Source organism: Corvus brachyrhynchos, unplaced genomic scaffold (genome assembly GCF_000691975.1).
Source record: "Corvus brachyrhynchos isolate BGI_N302 unplaced genomic scaffold, ASM69197v1 scaffold53, whole genome shotgun sequence".
In the NCBI taxonomy this organism is placed as follows: Eukaryota; Metazoa; Chordata; class Aves; order Passeriformes; family Corvidae; genus Corvus; species Corvus brachyrhynchos.
In genome coordinates this window covers 733,682-753,939 of record NW_008237681.1, presented here as the reverse complement: position 1 = coordinate 753,939, position 20,258 = coordinate 733,682, and the positions used below count along the sequence as shown (strand labels likewise).

Here is a 20,258-nt window from a genome sequence, read left to right as displayed (position 1 = left end):
TGGAAGGGCAGGTTTCCTTCACGGGGTAAAAGAAAAAAAAAAGAAAAAAAAAAAGAAAGATAAAAATAAATTCAGCCAACAGACTCATTTCCTTCAGTTTTCCAGCAATGCAAACGTTTTCACATAATTCTGTGAGTGATGCAGTGTCTAGACTTCTCAGATAGTTTAAAAGATTAAAAAAAAAGCAGAAACAAACCCTGGCATTAATTCTGGGAATCCTGAAAAGCTAAGTCATTATCACTGTACTATAGTTCATGCGGTGATATGAAACCACAAATAGTCATTGAAGACCAGATTCTGGAATCCTTGCTTATTTAAGATACATGGTTTAGCATTTGCTCATGTAAGACTTCCCATTTAATCTCCCTTCAGCAGGCTGTGGTGGTGTAAATGCTTAAAGGCTTCTGCATTTTGGCTCTCACCTTTACTGAAAAGGCTCTGTGCCTTCCCAGGAACATGGAAACTGATGATATAAGGAAAGAGATTTCTGATTCTTGCAACAGATATACATTGATATAAAACCAAAGCAAAACATCAGAAAAGAACATTTGCACATAGAATTTATAAAAGGCTTCTTTAACATTTTTTCCTTGCTCATTGCCATTTGTCCTTAGTAAGTCTACTGATTTTGAGTGTTGTTTGAGGCTTCCAGATTTACTGCAACCTATCTGTTACTATCTCATTTTGTAAATTCTTTTTTGTTTTCTTTATACCAGGAAGCTTATTCAGCATTGATCAGATTATCAACTGTTGTCACTCTCTAAAATCCCACAGTACTCATAGTGACCAAGGGAGTTAATGTAACTGCAGCAGCCTCCATCTAATCACAGCTGTGTTATTTTATAGGCAGCTAGGCCTATAAACAGAACTGAACTTTAGGGCGGTTTCTTATATGTTCTGTTAATGATGGCCCTCAGAACTTAAACAGAGTGTGCAGCCAAACTCTTCTGGTGATGTAAATGGAATCGTTTGGTCTTGCAAGAGGCACTCTTTCAGGCACTGTCTCAGCTGAAATTCAGTAACTAATGACTGGTGTTTGCTATGTACCTCAGCTGTCAACCTCAGTTGCCTGACTCTGCCTTAACCTGGGCCTGAGAAAGGCAGGCTAGGGGCTGATTAGGGCAGATGAATAAATGGACATGACCTGTGCCATAGTCTCAATGTAAAAGCTCCTATAATTTCCCTGTAGGTGACTCAGCTCCACCTTTGACGGGTAAACCATATTACCCTGCTGCAACATTCTCCCTCACTCTGCCAGGTACAGGCAGCTGCCTTCCTCCTGTTTTTTATTTCCCAGTGCCTGTCACCTTTATGGGTTTAGTGTTTGCTGCAGGCTTAACACCGTTCTTGCTGGAGCCAGGCTGGGACACCCCGCTGTTTGCAGATCTCTAAGAAGCGATGTTGCTCTCTAATTATTCTTGAGGGATCTCATTTTGTCCCCTCAACCCACTTCCTCATTTGTTACCTCCTTGCATTTAACTGTTTGTAGTCACAGAGAGTAGTATCTGAAAGGAGAGCAGACGTGTACATTAACACTCTCATTTTCTAGCTATATATTTTTTCACACATTTAAGTAGTTTCAAAATAGTAAGAAACAAAAACCCCATTGGAAAAGGTGTGAGTAGAATTCTTAATGTAGCATATAGACTAAATTGGTACCTGATAAGTGCTGTCTGAATTAAGCAGTCGGGCATCATAAAGCATGAATTATATTATAGTACTGCACATCTTCAGTGCTGAGAACATGCATTCTCTTACTGTATGAAGAAAACAATAGCTTACAAGCAAATTAAGAGCATGTTGCCACCAGCAAGATCAGAGTGCCAAAAAAAGCTCCTTTATAACCTCCAGATCCATCATCTGTGCCTGTAGAGTCACTATTCATTTTACTGTCAGAAATAAGCAGCTCCTACTTTTAGACCCACAAAGCCTGTACAGTTGTGGAAGAATGAACGGTGTTTTCTTCTACCTTGCACATACCTTGTTGAATGACCGATCACATCACAGCTCAAGAATCTTTCATCCTGATGGAAACACATGGCAAGGAAAGGATGCATTTGGATTTTTCAGGTTCTCTCATTTCAGTGTTCATAATACTAATATTTAGCGGATTTAGCTGGGTGCTGCTGAGCTGAGCATGTGAGTCATGCTGTCTCTGTTTCTCACATATGTGTGGATAAAAAAAAGTAGAGAGTGTGGTTCATGGAGAAAATAAATCCCAGTGATCGTCTTCAGACATAGATGTCTTGTTTGCCGTCTGCCTGCTTCCAGGTTACATGAGTATCTTGAGGTAGATGGGAAGCCATATGTAAAGTATGTACATTTACAGCAGCTGTGATCCAAATCGAGCTGCATTACAACAGAGTCCCTCAACTCAGGTATGTCCTTAGACTAGAATTTTCATCCAGGGTGGTCTTAAACTGAGTGGATTTAAAATATTTAACTTTTCTTTAAATCTCAGAATAATTTCTGGAGTTCTTTTCCACCTCCTAGCATGGGCTCTACTCACTTTAACACATCCAGAGCACATTTTTTAGTAGACTAGCTAGGTGAAGTGTCTGGGATACCCAGGGAGAGACACAGATTCCAGAGGGCTCATTGTGTGCTGGATGTGGAAGCTACTGAGCAGCAGTGTTCAGGAAGCTTTTTGCTAAACAACCAACTGTGAATATTCATGACAAGGAATTCAACTCTTGCATTATCCAAACCCATTGATGCAAGTATCAACACTGACATTGTGCCTTAGGACTATGTAATCTTTATTACCCTGTGAGATCAGCGAATTAGAGTTATGTAGTTCACAAAGGAAAGAAATACATGTGAACTTGCTTGAGCTAGTGTCAATTATAATAAAAATTAATCTGTCTCCATTTTCATTACACTATTAGTAAACAAACTAAGCTAAAACAGCTTCTCAGCACTTGGCTTCCCATGGTAGAAACTGATCCAGCAGGGCAGACACTCCCGAATTCATGTGGTCTCAGCTGGGACTCCCTGTGCTGCATGTGAGGGGACTTCAGATACTAGACACCAATTATGTATCTCTGAGAACTAAGCTGGAGCTGTCCTTTATAGGTTGGTAAAGATTTTTACAGAAGCTTCAATGAAACCTTTAGTGAGACCCTGGAGATGGAGAATCAGTTCCAAGCCCCAGTAACATGTTTAATTGTCGACCGAATAACTCCTGCCTGAAATGGCGAGGGTCTCTTTACATTCATAAAGAGGAAGACATTAAATATGTTTGGACATTTCACTGGAGGGCAAAATATGTGTACCTGTGATACAGACCACTGCTGCTGTGTGGTCCAGGACCAACTGGACCAGTTAAGCACCAGTAGTCTGTACCACTGAGCCTTGGCTAAATTCTCCTAGGATCAAATTCTTTGCCACAAGTACTATGACTTCATTTGTGCCATTGGTGGGACTAATTTGGCTCACAACATTCGTCTTTTTAATTGTAGAACCCAAAAGGATTTATCAAAAAAATTGAACCACCACTAGAGAAGACATTTAGACAAGCAGAATGTTATATTCAGGGGAGAAGTCACTCTCCTACAGTTCTTCAGGGAGTCTGGCAAGTAACTGGGTAGCTTTGGTCTCCAGTGCTTTAAATCATTGCTGTTTGGCTGAACTCAGTTAAAACTCCTGCAAAAAAAACTAAACCAGGAGAGTGTGGGGAGGTGTGAGTGTCTGAAAAGACAAGGGCAAGCAGGCTTTGGCCAGGGCCACCAGTGACATTCAAGTCAACAGTACAGTTTTCCCTAGAGATTCTCTGGCTGTGAAAGAAGCAACATGAAGTAGTCTGGAAAGTAAGATCAGGATCTGCCTCAAGAGATAAAAAATAATAGAGTAAGAAACTGCACAAATACTGAGAGCAGCGCTTTTAGAGTCAGCGAAGACATCAATTAATTCCCAGACAGTTTCCATTGTTGTGCTACAGAACACAATGCCAAAGGATTTTGCAAAAATGGAGTGGTATGAATTAAAAGGCAATTGAATAATTTGATATTTATGTATTAAGTCGCCTGGGTTTGTGTGTAAGGTAAGGGAATGGCAGACAACTGCATGAGAGTCTGAGTGTTGATCTTCTGCCAGGTTTAAGGAAGAAATCAGAAGATGTTCAAGTTGAATGAGACCACTTTATTATTTAAATTAACACTTTCAAATAAACTCTATATATATTTGTACAAGTGATGCTAGACTGCTTAGATGTTTAGCACCTTTGCAGGTCGTTGCAGAAGTCTAAGAAAGCGTGCTTCAGGTAAATGTTAAATATTGACACATTTAGAACAATGCTACACAACAGATGTCTTCCCAACATGTGAAGGCAGCGTTACAAGGCAGAATGAATGGAGCAGAAGTGGCTCTGGAACACCCTGCTGTAACATTCTCATTAGCTCTTAATCTGTGAGGCAGGAGAACAGCCCAGCTGTACTGAGGACAATAGGGAGAGTTGGCCTAATGCTTTTGGTGGGTTAGCCTTCATAAAAAACACTATTGAATTCAATTCTCTTCCTGAAGAACAAGGAAAAAGAGCTGCAGAAAAACATGGCCTGATACAGGCACACAGACACTGGGGGCACTCCTGTCTCTTTGCTCAAGTTAAGCAAAATACTGTGAATTTGGGTAAAAATATTGTGATGGTTCCCAACACCATATGCTGCTCATATTGCAAGTATGCATTCTATATCACATATGATCCTCACTTATTTTTTTTAATAGAAAACAATTTACTTAAATACTTTTTATTTTCTTCTACGTGAAAGAATACTTCAGAATTTAGCTGTGAGATTCTTACATATGCTGTTGTCATTCCCTTAGGCGTTTCTCCAGCATTACTGCAGTCTGCACCCCACTTTGCAATTTCATAATGCATGTTTGTGACAGGCATATCAAACCATCCAGTTAGTTTAGAATTGAGGTGGGAGAGTGCTTTAAATGTAAATTTTACTGTAAACAGCGGAATAAAATCTTGCAAGCACTTCCTAGCTCTGCCAGGAAGCAGAGATATATTTAACTCATTTTAAAATTCATCAAATACATTGTGGGCTGATTCAGATCTTTGGTGTGTCTTTGAAGATAACATGTAGTGGAAGTGTCATACAGTCAGATGGGGGATCAGGCACATTCTGAGATTCTTGTCAGTGAAGACATGTAGTTAGGACTGGATTGTAGAAAGAAAAGTACATATAGATCTAAGAACTTAATATTGATATTTTATTTGAAAATTTGAACAATGACTGTTGCATTCAGTTCAAGAGCTTTTTGAGAAGTGCTGTGTATAAAGAGGTCAGTGCCATAACAATGACAAAACTCACATGCACACGTGAATTTTAAAAAAGATTGTCTTGTAGTACTTGGGAGAGACAGTATTTCAGAGAAGCTAATACAAATTGATGCTATAATAGTAATTTGCCCAAGCTTCAAAATGCATAGGAAAGATCCCTGGATAGTAAGAATAAGACATCAGAATTTAGCTAAGGTATCTGTGTACAAAAGGAGAAACTCCAGATGGATCTTCCTCTTCCTTTATTTCTCCTGTCTTGGATTGCACCTCTCTGCAGCTTTGTGTCCCTGTAAACTCAGCTGCTGTTGTTGATGGGGTTAAATATAGATTGGAATAAACCTCTCAAATTTTATGCTTCCTATTTTGTAGGTGTCATTAGATAAGGTCAATGAGACTCCAAAAGATTGTTTAGACTGCTTTGTATCTGTAACCACTACATATATATGTGTGTGTATATATATATGCTGCTCTCGTGACTCCACTGAGATTTTTGTAAGTACAAATAGGAGTCTCTCAATTTTAGAACAATCTGCTTCTATCAGAGAAATGTTTACTATTGCCTATATTCAGATATTACCTTTATAGCTGGGTAAATTGTACCATTACCTAAAGTTCCTAATTAAAAGAAATAATATGCTATACACTAACTAAAAAACTCTGAATGGGAAATTGAAATAGTGTCATGCTTCTAACATGGTTTTATGCATCTTAATTGTGGTTTTCTTCTGTTCATTTGCTTTTGATTTGTTCTAGTACATGACTGCTGCTGCACCTATGCAAGGGACCTACATTCCCCAGTACACTCCTGTGCCTCCAACAGCTGTCCCTATTGAAGTAAGTTTATCTCTATTCATGAAAGTAGAGTGAAGGGGGAGCAGAACTCTTATCTATTATGCCTTCTTGCACCTGTTGTTTGAAAGGGGCCTAAAGGTTCTTTATGGAGAGGTGGCTGGAAGCTTCCAGCTTTTTTAATTAGGACTGCACATTTCTTTCTCTTTTTGTTTTCTTTCTTTCCTTTTCCTTCTTTTTTCTAACCCCTCTTTTATTTTTTTTTTAATTATTTGCAAGGGCTCTTGTTTTGCATTTGTTTTGTTGTACAGCAGGTCATGGAATAAAACATCAGTGATTATGACTATTTTTTCCCCATGTACTTGGGAGGGAGATGGGAAGAGACAGGAAAACAAACCCAGCAGGCAGACCACGAAACCAAAAGAGATTTCAAGAAGAGAAGATTGCAAGAGGGTTTGATGCGGTCCTTAGCAAGCATAGGTAATTGCTGAAACATTTAGCCACCAGAAAAAGTGATTGAGCAATGGAAACCTTCCTCTTGTATATACAGACGTGGAGGATGCTGCACTGACTGAGTGCTTTTCATCCTTGAGGAAGGATTCGCTCCCTCCCTCCTTGGGGCTGAGTCATGCTGATGACAGTCTAATGAGTAAGTATTTACTCAACCCTGTAGACCACAAGCTGCTGGGAGAGCGTCAGCTTGGCCTCCACTTCTGTGAAGCTTCATAAGGGCAACTGAGCACAGCGAGAGGAGGGAGCCTTGGCATCCTCTTCCCTGTGTGTTTCTCTTTGGCACTACCCTCTTGTATTAACAACTTCTGCCCTGCTCTGGGGTAAGGCAAGGAGTGCCAGGGTCTCTGTACTTCTGTCTTCATCTGTGTGGACTTTGGATTTTGTGCTATTACTACTCTGTGCTTTGAGGATGTGAGTTAGTGCTACTGCTGGCATGGCTTCACCAGCAGTCAAGTGGGCTTATCCTGTTTTCTCCTAGTTCTTTGCAATTATTGCCAGATAAGGTCCCACAGGAAAGGCTACTACTGTTATGTCATACTGAGCTGGTTGTGTTTCAGTCCTTTTTGCCTCGGTATAATTTTTGCCCTAAACTTCATTTGTTTGCAAATGTACTGTGGGTGCCTCTTTTCAATTGCCATTCTTAAGTCAAAATCAGGTAGATAAAAATCTGAATTAAAAGGAGATGGTGGGACAGAGACTGGTTGGGATAGATACTGGTTCATACAACGGCATTGGCTGCACACCATGCTGACCTGTCCAAATGAGAATTAAGGTTAATTTAAATTACTTGTCGAGCCCTTCTCCCCATCACTCGCTAGTATATTCATGCCTTCTAAAGTAACTTGATGTCATAATTATCAACTATAATAATCAAAACATTATCTGAATCTATAGCCTGTTTTTCTCTTATCCTGTGATGATGATTATTGTTAATGTTTATCTGTATTCATGTAGCATCATGAACCAGGACCCTACCATGCTGGATGCTCCACAAGCAGAGACCAAAAACATACAGTCTCTGCCCCAGAGAGCTTACAATCTCAAGATGAGATGAACAAAAGCAGAAGGATAAAGACAAGGAAGTAGACAGAAAAAGATAATGCTGGCAGTCTGCTAAGCAATAGATACGAAGAATTTCTGAAAAATGAAACTGATATTTTAACAGATGCTTTAAAATAAGCTACCTGTTGTTTACATGGGACTCAAATAAAAACAAATCAAGTGCTTTGTGCTCCCTCTTCTGGCTCTGTTGTGTGCAATAGAGTAATAAAGCATGTTCCCTGAAGAGGCTTGCTATTCATGTGACCAACATACCAAGCATGAGAGTAGAGGAAAGAAAATGTGGCTTGCTTTGAAAGCATACTGAAAACTTAAACCAAGTAATATTCAGACTGTCTAAATAGGATAAGAAATTGTGCATAATGTTAAATTAATGAATATAATCTTTTGTGTGTTTACTTATCTACTTTTTGCAAACATATAAATAAAACTTCATTGGAGCTTTGACTTAACAGATTAAAGTCTTTAGTGTAAAGCAAATTTATTTTTGAAAGGAACGCGCATAGAAACAGTGCGTAGAAGCAGGCAGCATTTTTCTAAGATGACTAAAATTCTGTCGGATATGTAGTAAAGTGGAGAGCAGTGAGCCTAGATTCTGCCTTTATTGCATTTTAAATCAAACAAAATAAATGTGAACTCACTGTGAAGTTGGAGTAGGTCAGCAAAAAATTAGAAGAGCCATACGTATGTCGTGAAAAAGCCAAGAAGTAAAACCCAGAATCCACCAAAATCAGAAGATTTACCTCTAGCTTTGAATGGGCAGGAACTGCCCTCAAAGGGGAAGGTGTTTTTCACTGCAGCCTGTGAGAGCAAACTACTACTGGTAGGCTGAGACAGCTTCTTGTTGCCAAATTAGCTTTCTAAAACTGATGGAGTTTGTTGTGTTAGCATGTGGTTCTGCTACCTCAAACTCTCTTGATCTCTAGAGAAATGCGTGAATGGTGAGCTGGTGCTGAGCTCCTTTACGTGATTCACTGCTGTGAGCAAAATCAGTAAGTTTTTCATGTTCTCATTTGATTCCCTAGGGTGTTGTTGCTGATACTTCTCCACAGACAGTAGCATCTTCATCACAGGAAGCCAGTGGTCAACAGCAACAGATGACAGTGGAAACATCCAGTGAACATGCGCCTGCATATTCTTACCAACAGTCTAAGTAAGTCGGCATAGGCTTTGGAGTCAGAAGTTTGCTTCTTGATAATAGCAGGCCAAATTTGACTCCCTCTTTCCGCAATTTAAATTCAGAATAGCTTTGTTAAGTTCAGATGAATTCTAGATATATCGCAGTGTAAAAAGGTTTTGGCTGATGGCCTCAACTTGGCAAAATGTCCTTGGGCTCCTGCCCACAATGATATGCTCTCTAACTGTCTGCTGCTTTTCTGGACTCAGAAGGATCTCAACAACTGCATTAACAATCGTCATGCTGGGCTAAAGCTGCATCTGGCATCAGAGGTTAAAAAGGGCTTAAATTTTGCAGTGGTGAAAATACTGGCACAGGACACATTGGCACATGTAAAGATTTCTTCCTGAAACTGTAGTTAATGAAGCAGTAAAAATCACCCCAGGTTTGTATTTGTGATTGTGCAAAACTGTGCCATGCAGACACAGAATAGGCAGGACCTGGAAATGGAAGAAGAAGGGATAAGAAAGAGGTGGGTAGAAGCGCTGCTTGATCTGTCTCCATTCTTCTGCTCCCTTTGTTTACTTCCCATGGAATACCTTGGAAAGTTCAAAATTTATAAACTGACAGCTGTATTTAGAACTCCTAAAGAGTCCCTTCATCTTCAGAATAATCTCTTCAAACACAGCTCTTCTCTCTGCTACAATAAAACTCTTCACAAAGGGAAAGTTACTTAGTGACAGGGTACTCACTGGAACTGATAAATGTTGGACAGATTCTAGGAAGGAGCACAAATCCAGTCCTTCATTAATACATGTATATTGAACACCATCATCACTGTAAAAAGAGAATTACACATTTTATCTTGGGGAAGAAGGTTGAGAAATAGTCAGACAAGAAATACAATAGATATGTCAGTCAATGCATCATGACTCTCTACTTACAGAGGCATCAGATATGAGCTGGTATAGGAAAGATTAGAATTATGCCAATTTGTCAATTGCTTTACTTCATTTTTGACCTCTGGAAAATGTATTTGTTTGTCTACCATGTGAGTATCAAATTGTTTCAGATTTATGTGGTTTTGACCACCATGAGACAGAAGACCTCACTATTTCTTTTGTCATGCCTATATCTGTCGGTATGAACATATTACAAAAACAGTCAACCACGAGCTACGCAATTGGAGACACAGACTATGTGTGCTCATCCTTTCTAGCTGCCAGTCTCTCTAGCACCTATAAAATACTTATTCCAAAATACTTACAGAATATAAAAGGCAAAGAGAGAAATACGTCTGTACCATCCTGTTGGCTTGGTGTGTTCCGTAGTGTTTGGATATGACCATTCCTGTGTCTCAGTTGCCTTTCTCTTACATCTCAAAGCAAAAGGACTTAGATTTAGAAGTCCTCATAAAGGCTTAGGTCTAGAAGCCCTCATAAGATAGCTGTGAGCTGCAGATTCTGGCATTTTTCCAGCCTAGGAGGAAACTACATTGCAATTCTTTATTGAAATGGGTGCTGTGTTTCTTGCCTATCTGGTGAATTCCCTGAGAATGGGATGCCTCATCTTTCCTTGTCAGCTACAGCCTTTTTTGCAGTGATGGATATACTTGTAATGGCACCGGCATTTATATTTGGAGGAGTTTCTTTCTTTTTTAATCAGACAGGCAGATCCACTACAGATTTTTTTATTATGCTTATTTCAGTATATTTTTTATCTGAAATGGGCCCTCTATTTATATCTGCCAGTTGCAGGCAGAAATGCAGTGTGGGAAGCTGTAGAAACAAACCAAACTATGCACAACCTCTGTCTTTAAAAATTAACTTCTGACAAAATATTCCAGTAACCTTTAATATAAAACCAAGTGAAGTTGTTTTATAATTAAAATATAATTTTATTACTCTGCTTTTCAAAGGGCACATTTATTAATAACAAACATCATGCCTGATATACAATAGTGATTGTCAATGAGAAATACAAGAAAGTAATTACCACGACTGGACAGTGATTTTGTCAGATATAGGCAAAGGAACAGGCAGACTATATAAAGTTATTTCATGGGAGCTGATCAGTCAGGAGAAAAGTTATAACGGTATATTCCCTTACATTTATTTTCTTTGCAACTATCATGAAATTGCAGGCAACAAAGGAGAGGCAATGTGCTAAGAATGAACTGGGTGGTATAAGGACTCTGTACTCTCTTTGTAAGTAAAAATAAACCATGAAACTTCAATTCTTAGTTCCACTTTTTAATCAGCATTTGTGTTCTTTTATTTAATATGCTGAATGCTATACTTGAGGATCCCACCCACAGAGTTCAGAAATGGTAACTTCATGGCAAAAACCTGGCTACCTATTGTGTAGATAAAAACAGTCCTTGATTCTGAGCAGAGGAATCTACTTTATGAGGAAATCACCTTAATTATTTTAGACGCTACTCCCTTTTTTCCTTGTAAATATTTAATTATGCACATAAAAGCATGAACACTATGAAGCAGAGCTCAATGGATATCCTTGCCCCCAGAAAGTATACTCTCTTACCTCCAAGCAAAATTCTGCTGGACAACATAAAATCTGATTTTAAATGTGGAAAGAATTATGTTTTTCTGGAGCCTTTTGTAGGCAAACTCAATGCTGTGACCCTTTGGTGATATTGGACTTTCATACATGTGGCAGCCACTCGACCCAGAGGGGCAGTAAAATCTCAGGACGTGAGCTTCCAACTTGAGTACTCCTACAAGAAATTCTGAAAGTAGAAAGTCTGAAGAAAATAGTTAATTGTTGCATTCCACACAAATCTGTTCTTAACATTCAAAACATTAATTTTCAGGCGTCATGCAATGAAAAAGTCCATTGGCAAATTTAATATTTAAAACTGCAGCTCTATGTTTATACTCCCAGACAAAAAGTTCTGTGGCAAATGTTAGGTCGTCAACATTCTTCACAATTTAACTCCTAATTTTAAAATTTGTTTTAAACTAGGCAAGGCAAATGGCTTAATGCTTGCAAAAGGAAAGGTGCTGGATTTTCTTGTGCTGAACTTTGGTCAGAAAATGATTTTTTCCATGTAAGCTTTAAGGACTGTGGGAAAAGCAACAGTTGACCCTTATGGATAGCCCTAGACACAGAATAGCATCTATATGTAGGTTCTGGGTCTCTCATAATAATCTCATACTGTCTTGTTAAGATAAGCTAGATTTGACATATCTTTAACTGACATGAAATATCAAAAAGACAAAATGAGAGGTATCATCTGTAAGAAAAAAGTTGGTAATTTTGCTTATTCTTTGTGCTAAATTTAGAAAGATATGACACTATATGATATAAAAAATATATTTTTCTAATTAATATTGCCTTGAAGGTTTCTGCTAAGTTAGCCTTAACTGGCTCATTAAGCAGACTGCTCCACAGTCTAATTGTTCTTGCCATCAGAAAATGTGTTCTCTTTAGCAAATTGGTTATATCTTGTATTGTAATTTTATCCTTCATTTTGTTATTAATACCCAAAATAAATAGTGGCACTTATTATTATGAAAATGTTCACCCTCTTATTGAATTACTTGTGAAAGATTTACACAGCGTTAAGCCATGTATTCATCTCATTTCAGTGTAGTTAGACTGCCTATTAATGCTTAGCATTAAGAGTAAATTCATATCTGCTCTTAGGATGTGTTAACATCCCCAAAGTAGGAGTTCCCTATTTTTGCCTGACTATTTTCAGCTTAGTGGTGGTATCATATTTAAACAGCTGCAGAGTTAGTTTAGCTTGGATAACTTTTAAAGGGAATTGGGTGGGAAAAAAGGAGAGGAGCCTATACCAAAGTTGTTTTGACTTAATGACCACTTTAATTCAATTGTTTTTACAGACAATAAACAGGACTGAAGAATGTCGGTCTGAAATCTTTGCCTTGAATGGAGAAACTTCACTGAACAAGAAGTTGGCTTCCAGTTTGCACAGGCGTCAAATGAATGCTTTTTTTTTTCTACCTTTCCCAATGAAAACAAAACAGTGTTTTTATGTGCTGTGCAAATGGTTCCGTCATGTAGTCTGACAATTTTATTTTTGCTATATTTTTTTTTTTCAACTAAAGGAAAAACCCAGAGGAAAAATTCTGGGTTGACATTTCATCTGGATGAACATTTGAATTCAGAATTTACCTGGAGGTGTAGCTAGATTTTTTTTTTTTTATTTTTTTTTTTTAACAGAAAAACTGATGATGTCAAGAGGGAGCAAGTTGTGATGAAAACCAATTGTCTTCCTCAAAAATTAAGCTACTCTTTTTTCTCTCATTTTCTTTTTCTTCTTGTTTTAAATCTAGAGTGTTTTTTTGGTTTTTGTTTTTTGGGTTTTTTTTAAAAGAAATGTTTAGGTAAGGTTTATCTTGAATCTTAATTGCCTTAATTTTAAGGACGTCAAAGGCTCTCAAGGCAAGCTGTCAACGTCTTGTTAGAAAACCCGAGAATGAATTGAAACTGCTCACACCGGTGCTGGTGCAGAAGTTTAATAGACTGAGTTTTTGGGGTGAACAAAAAATAAACTGTACAGTTTAAAAGAAAATGATTTTCTTCTTTTGAAGAAAAGTTGATGATAAAGGAACTGTGGCAACTGAAAGGATTGGAAAAATGCTGGGACTTTTATGAACTTTGTCTTAAGTGTTGACAGAAAAAAATTCTAGAAGGCTAAAGCATTTTACAGTAAAGTTATTGAATTGAGAAAAAAACTTGCTGCATTATAGAGAATGCAGGGGTTTTTTCTTGCAGAATGCAGATTTTTTTATTTACGAAGCGTGATCGCTAGCAGAAGCATTAGTGCTTTTTATCTGCAGTCTTTTTTATGAGCTTTAAGAAGTTTTTAGTCTGCTTTGCTTGTCACATTGCAAAAACCTAGCTTAAGAGCATTAAAAAAAACTTAAGTAGATAGGAGCTTATGGTCAAAAAAAGTGCAAAAAAAGCAATAGATAGAAGAAATTGTTGACAATTTCTGTAGTCTTTCCTAGTTGTGAACAAATGCAGCCTATGGATGGCCTATTTTATACCAAAGATGAAGTGACACCCTAACGCAGTCCAGAAGATAGAGGTTTTTTTTTCTTTTTTTATCTTTATTTGACCTACATGGCCGGACCAGTTCTTACTTTCTTGTTTGTTTAAACTATCTTCCACTGGTGTTTTACATACGGCATATGTTTATAGTGGAAATTTCAGAATAGTTGGTATTAGAAGCTGTCCTGGTTTTCGATGGTGTGCTTTGGAGAACATCCCAAAGCAAGGGGATTGGGTTACCAACTAATCTGTCCAGGTGGGCTTTAATTTTGATGAGTTTTTCTCTTTAATTACCTGATCTTTGGTATTTCTACTGAAACAACAGTCTTCCTTCTGAATTCCAACATACCAATTCATTTCTTCACCTCAGTCTTTGTCATCGTCCAGCATGCATAGCCACCTTAATTCTGCATTTATTTCTCAGTGTTGCATTTGAGTTGCCAGGTAGATATAAGAGAAAGCAAACTTGATCTTTGTTCTCATTTTAGCTTTCCCTTACAAGCAAAAATTTTGAAAATTATGTAGTATTGTCATGCAGGCAGGAAGTTAAAAATTATTCTTCTCTGCTATGATTTCTGTTGTCTTAATATGTTGGCTGACAATCACTAATTAGTATGATTAGGCAAAAAAAAAAAAAAAAAGACCGTAAATTTAATCTACCAAAATCTGTTTTAGGAATGACAGTTATTTTCCATACAGAAATCTTGATTATGGCCCTTACTTCTTCCAAAGAGACAAATGAAAAAGGTGAGAAGGAAGTCAAAAGATGATTTTTTTCCTTAAGGAGGCAGAAGTGAAGCAGCATTTCCGTATATACATACATACACACATATCTATGTGTGAAAATTAAACCAAACATTTTTAAACTTTCCTCCATTCAGAAGAGAGGGGAAGGCTCATCACATTTATTGTGGTGGATTACAGACAGGGTATCCATTAAAAATAATGAAATTAAAACATATGTATTGGATCAATCTGATTCAGCTGCCCAATCCTAAAAAGAGGTCTGTGTTTCCCTAACCTGACTTTTTTGGGGAAAAGAACACAATTATTTTTTTAAATCGATAAAACAAGATCGTATTTTTTAACATAGTGGGAGGGGGGAGGGGGTTTCCCAAGTAAATGCTGCTAGATATGCAACATAGAAAAGAGAGAAATGGGAGTTCACACAGTGCTTCACTGTAGGAAGAGGGCCTGATTTTCAGAAGTGATAAAGCTTCTGCTTTCTCCAGAGTAGTTGTTGATATTCAACACTTCTGAAAACCAGATGATGCCAAAGTAAAAGAACAACATCATCCACAGCATGTTTTCAATTCAGAAAAAAACCCCAAACCTCTCTTTCTGTTTCATGTGCTGTCTCATTCCTTGTTGCTTTTTGAGAGGGGCACTTGAATTTTGTCCTTAGATTAAGGTTCCCTCTTTCTTTAGAGGGCTTATGAGGGAAAAAAATCGATCTAGCCTTATTTTCTTCCTTTCTACACATACTCTCTTTCTGTCTCTCTCTGAATTATTTGTACAAATGGAGATAACCCCAGGCACAAGTCAGTTAAATATGAAATAAAGACATTTGTTTCTGTGTTAGTTCTAATGTGACATACACAAAGTCTCATTTACTATCAACAATGAGGCTACAAGGTAGCTACCATGTGGCTGATGAATATGCTGAGGTACCTTCTTGTTTCTATTCAGAACTCTGCTGCTTTATTTATACATTCTGAAACATTTTTCTTATTTTTTTCAGCAAAGTTAAACAATCTCAGTGTTTTTTATTAAGCCAGGCAGGCAACACAGTATCACAGTGCCTGTCACTTTAAAGTGTTTCAAGTGCATTCTGTATTAGAATTGTTCCCTTTTTTTTCATGCTATAATGTTCAATAGTGTTTGAAATCGAAAGAAACAAAGCAAAGAAGTAGAGGAAGGAGAAGAGGAAAGAAAATGGACCCCTTAAATACAATTCATCATCTTACTGATCCCAAAAAAAACCAGTGAACTGGTACTTGAAATCTATGAATTGTAAACACTGTGAGCCTTGAGTATAAACAGTCATAGATCATAAGGTAAGAAAAAAGCTTATTTGGAAATTACAAGATACTCAGAAAGTGGTAACTCATTTCTAAAAGTTAAAAAAGAGATAAAAGTGAACAGTGAAATAGCAACGCACTGCATGGGTGTTGTCACTTGGTGGCCTCTGAAATCTTAAACTGGTTTTCTTTATGTTTGTTCTGGCTAATATGATTTTTTTAAAGTTTATTATTATGCTCTGTTTAGTTTCTGTTTTCCTTTTTTTTTTTTTTGAACACCTGAATTTGTAAAGTCAGTATCTTTGTCTGTGTTGCCAATTTAGCTTTAAATATCACGAGAGTTCCTGAAAGATTGCAGAAACAACTCTAGATGTCTAAGGCAATGGTGCCTGGCCCAGAGGTCTAGAAGTAACATCAAATCCATAAACTGAACTGCGTATGTACTTTCCATCACACCTGAATTCTTGTAAATAATCAAATCTGGATGTTCAGGTTTGGTATTTTGCTTTTACCTTAAAAGATAAATACAAAAGGGGTGTCAGAAAACTATGAATTATGGCTAGAAAATTCTGAATCCCTGGGCTTGTCACTTAACATTGAAGGGGAAAAAAAAAAAAAAGAAAAAGATACAGTGGAACTGAAGAGAGTATTATTGCAGAGGGACTCTTCTTCCTATCTGGCTCTACTGCTGGTTTTGTAAGCACTTTCCACCTGTGACAGTCAGGCCTCAAATTGTGAATGTCCTCTTATTGCCTTCCAGTGAAACAGACTCTTGAAATGTCCTTAGCCTGCGCTTACTTGTATAGTTCTGTATACCAAGAGACTGCCTTGGTTGTGTTGGTCAAGAAATACACCGTAATGCAGAATGAGGCATATTAGAGAGCAGTTGCATCACATTGTATCATCTTCTGCTATGGATGCATGCCCAAACGTGGAAGATAAAGGCTGGTCATTAGAGAAGTGAGGGCTTAACCTTTCAATGGGCAATTGGGCTGTAGCATTCGAATGGATTTTTACTCGAGTAAAAATCAAATGAAGGGTATTATTTATGTATGTATGTGTACCAAAACTCAGCAAATTTGAGGAAGCCTGCATTGTAATAAAGTTTATTTTTAATATGTCATAGTATTTGGATCTATATTATGTTGTTTATGGTACTGAAGATTGAGATTGATCCTAAGTGTTTAACAAATTGCCATGCTTCATGATTTTAAGCTTGATGGTGCTCCTCATGCCACTTCATTTTAATGCTGAGGCTGACATGAGCAAAACAGGTTTAGGCAGACTCACTTAACTCCACCTATAGCAAGAGTCATGCTAAAGAGTGATAATGTGCTTAAAGTAATGAATCAATCCATTTTTAGTGATGAGACCAAATGTGGTAGTTGAAGATAGTAATGTTTGATACACGCATGGTCAACATTTCCTTTCAAAACTTTATTTAACATGAAATTGGTCCGGATATAAAAGAAGTGCCCTAGGGTAAGGGATTTTCCTGGTCTTTCTCAATAGCCCACATGAACCAAGAAAACAGTCACGGTGTGATGGAAATGCAAAACATAAAACAACAAAACTGCTGACATTTGGTGCATTAGTCTTTTCTGTTTAATGACAACTGACTCTAGTAACGAGGAATCCTTTCTTTTCTAATACGCATACACACAGTCATGCACGCACACTTTCTCAGAAGGAGGGCTGAGTGAGCAGCAGACTTCTCCTCCCCTTCAGTGGAACAGATTTCTAGAATCTCAGCAAGCAGCAAAAATGCAGTGTAAGGAGAGTTATTTTCCTCTCAAAAAGAGCACCAACTTTTTCTATATTGCTCCTGTCACCCAGATAGGCTAGAGCGCTGTATGCACCCCAGAGATTTATTCACCTTTGTGCCTCAAAGCAGGCAGAAGAGACCCTTTCTTCTCCCCTTTATTAACATACTCTTTGTTAAAATTGAACAGAAAATTATGAGAGTAAAGCTGTAAAAGAAATGAAACCCAGCACTGGTTCAGATTTCTATGATAAGAAAAAATTCTTGTGTTTATTGAAGTTGTTCAGTTCAACTGTTAATTCCCCAACAGTGACAGCTGAGTTCTTTCACCTTAATAAAAATGTGTAATCAAGTGTAAAATGTCAGCCTTTGACAGGTTCACAAATTCATTTTTCCTTGTAGGTCCAAAGCCTGCAAGGTGTAAGCACCTTCCAAGATCTGGATCTGTTGTCCTTAAGAGAGTATCTGCCCAACATTAATTTTCTGCCTTTAAGTGTCTTTCTCTTGGATAATAATTTTATGAATTTGGTGAAATTTACCGTCAGTTATATTTTTAAAAGCCCAAAAATACAACCTAAAGAAGAGAACATGATGTTTATGTAACTGAAGTATTATTAAATATGATGTATTCCAGAGTGGAAGAAAATTCTACTATCTTTTTGAGGCAAAACAATTTTATGTAAAACCAGGAAGTGTACAGAATTCATTTAGGAATTTTTAATTGTTTTCCTTTTTAAAGGAGAATGAACAGATTCTATCTGTAAGAAAAATCAAAGCAGCTTTGAAAGCAGATGAACTTCCTATCAAGAAAACATGCATCACAAAAATGGGTCAGAGGTTCTTTACAGTCCTTACAGACTTCACTGCAGCCAAAATGTAGAATACAGAACCTCTGTGATACATTAAATTATGAATCTTATTTATATGGGCATCTGTGTGCTGATGTCTCAGAATGTCTCTGAAAGATCTGTACTGCTATGTTTTGGGGTTTTTTTTATGTTTTCCATTTGTAACACAATCCTTAATAGCTGCCATTTTCCCACTCCTGGGGCTTTCTGTAGATCAGTGGATGTTAGGTTTAAACTTCTGTTTTCTTTGATGAAGCTTTCAATAAAAAAATAAAGAAAGAAAAGAGCTGGGTGACTCTGTGTTCTTGTGGCACCTTTCTGCAGAGGCTTCCCAAGGCTGTGACTCTTGTGCTGAGCACAGAGGGAGCAGAAAGGCTTTACAGCAAAGTCTGCCTCTTCCACATCTTCACCAAATGGAAGGAAGGAACGAGAGAGACAGGACAGCTCTGCTGCCCTGTCAGCAGCACAGCCCACCCACATGCTAGGAGGTGAAATACAGGAGAAAGTGTTTCTCACACCAAGACTGAATATATAATGCTGGTGGGTATCTGCTGTCCAGGCTCTCAGCTGTGCACCTGCTAGAAGAACATTGCCTCTGTTTCTGAGGTTTATTTTAAAGAGTGACTTCAGGGCAAAAGTTGCCACATGGAAGACAGAAAATCTTTATTTGTGGAATAAGTACAGCCTAAGCAATGGTAGAGCAAGCCATACTTCATCTTGAAAGGAAACTGGAAAGTAAATTGCCTCCTCAGCCATATCTCACATGGAACAAGAAAGGTATTTGGTGCATTCCTCATGGCTGCTTCACTCAGCAGCTCTCTTGTTGCCATGTGCATTGCTTTCCATCAGGGCAGTTTCTGTGGCAAAGGCGAGGGTGGGGTGGAAGGGTCCAGCTCCAGTCTCCTCCGCAGCCAAGTGGCTTTGTTCACAGGTTGGGAATTACTGAGTGCTCCTTTTTACCTGCCAGCAATGTGCCTGTCTCCTTCAGCCCTATACCTATTTTTGGGATTGCCTGCACGCTTTCTTTTCACTTCTTTTTGCCCAATAAAATACACATCAATGAGCTTCTAACTCCTTTCAGCTTAATCAGGATAGACCAAAGAAATCCTTAGAAGACGGAGGAATGAGGTGAAGAAGCAGGTGAGAGGGATTTTTTTCAAGTGTACCTGTGCTGAAATGTCCATTGCTGCTGGCCATGATGATGGTGAGAAAAGGAGGAAGGCAGGAGGTTGAAGCTCCAACCTGGTTGGAACTCTGAATGTTGGCTGAGGAGGCTGGGGAGATCAGCAGAAAGTTGGACACAGTGTTCCACTAACACAAATGGTGCAAAGGTGGTTTATATCTGATGTTCTGCTGTCAGGTTCATCTTTGTCACTGCCAGGATTGCTCCATTTCCAAGATCATTCCACTTCAAGCTCTACTAACAAGAAAATTGCTAACAAATGTGGCATTAGTGGTTTTGGTTTTATTGTCTGTCAGTTGGCTCTCTGTGTGCATATGGAACCAGTCTAAGGGGGGTTTGCATCAGCTTCCACAGAAGTGTGGGTAAGAAGGCTTTATCTTCTCATCCTCTTGGTCCCACTGTTAGTGTCCGGAAAAAAAAAAAAGTTAATTGGTAAATTATATCATTGTATCTGTCAGCCTTAGAATTAAAAGAACGAAGACAAATAGGGCTTTTTAGTGTGTGATGTGTGTTGCTTCCAGAGGGCGAAAGCCATGTTTATCAGTAGTCTGCATCTGGAATGGATGTCCATGTCTTCCATGTGGAGAAAGCCGTGTCCTTTGATTGTCACTCCCTGAGATTTCAAGTAGAGGGAAA

At 38.1% G+C, this 20,258-nt stretch overlaps 1 protein-coding gene across 7 annotated transcripts in view; it reads left to right on the top strand.

The window, feature by feature from the left end:
- RBMS3 (RNA binding motif single stranded interacting protein 3) overlaps positions 1-16,448 on the top strand; it is a 707,084-nt gene extending 690,636 nt beyond the window's left edge. For 4 of the 7 annotated variants that reach the window (XM_017732086.1, XM_017732084.1, XM_017732083.1 and 1 more), the window contains 3 exons: positions 6,041-6,121; positions 8,674-8,801; positions 12,635-16,448. In XM_017732086.1, coding sequence (XP_017587575.1) covers positions 6,041-6,121; positions 8,674-8,801; positions 12,635-12,641 — 216 coding nt within the window. In that variant the 3' untranslated portion in view covers positions 12,642-16,448. Of the gene's footprint in view, positions 1-6,040; positions 6,122-8,673; positions 8,806-12,634 lie in introns of those variants that run through there. The other 3 variants (XM_017732087.1, XM_017732088.1, XM_008631968.2) reach the window with 1 other exon arrangement.
- The last annotated feature ends 3,810 nt before the right edge of the window (positions 16,449-20,258 follow it).